Raw genomic sequence first — 244 nt, forward strand, 5'->3', positions numbered from 1 at the left:
TGGAGGGCCACAAGGTCCAGGTGGAGTAGCATATCCTGGAGGGCCACAAGGTCCAGGTGGAGTAGCATATCCTGGAGGTCCACAAGGTCCAGGTGGAGTACCATATCCTGGAGGGCCACAAGGTCCGGGTGGAGTACCATATCCTGGAGGTCCACAAGGTCCAGGTGGAGTAGCATATCCTGGAGGTCCCCAAGGTCCAGGTGGAGTACCATATCCTGGAGGTCCACAAGGTCCAGGTGGAGTA

At 57.8% G+C, this 244-nt stretch overlaps 1 protein-coding gene across 1 annotated transcript; it reads right to left on the reverse strand.

The window, feature by feature from the left end:
- Positions 1-8: 8 nt before the first annotated feature.
- On the reverse strand, positions 9-240 carry LOC108254499 (cuticle collagen 1-like; the record flags this gene model as incomplete). Its single annotated transcript, XM_017449476.1, has 1 exon — positions 9-240. A coding segment is annotated over one exon (232 nt), but the record flags the coding sequence as incomplete, so codon positions are not given.
- Between the last annotated feature and the right edge of the window lie 4 nt (positions 241-244).

Source organism: Diaphorina citri, unplaced genomic scaffold (assembly GCF_000475195.1).
Source record: "Diaphorina citri unplaced genomic scaffold, Diaci psyllid genome assembly version 1.1 scaffold135852, whole genome shotgun sequence".
NCBI classification, from domain to species: Eukaryota; Metazoa; Arthropoda; class Insecta; order Hemiptera; family Psyllidae; genus Diaphorina; species Diaphorina citri.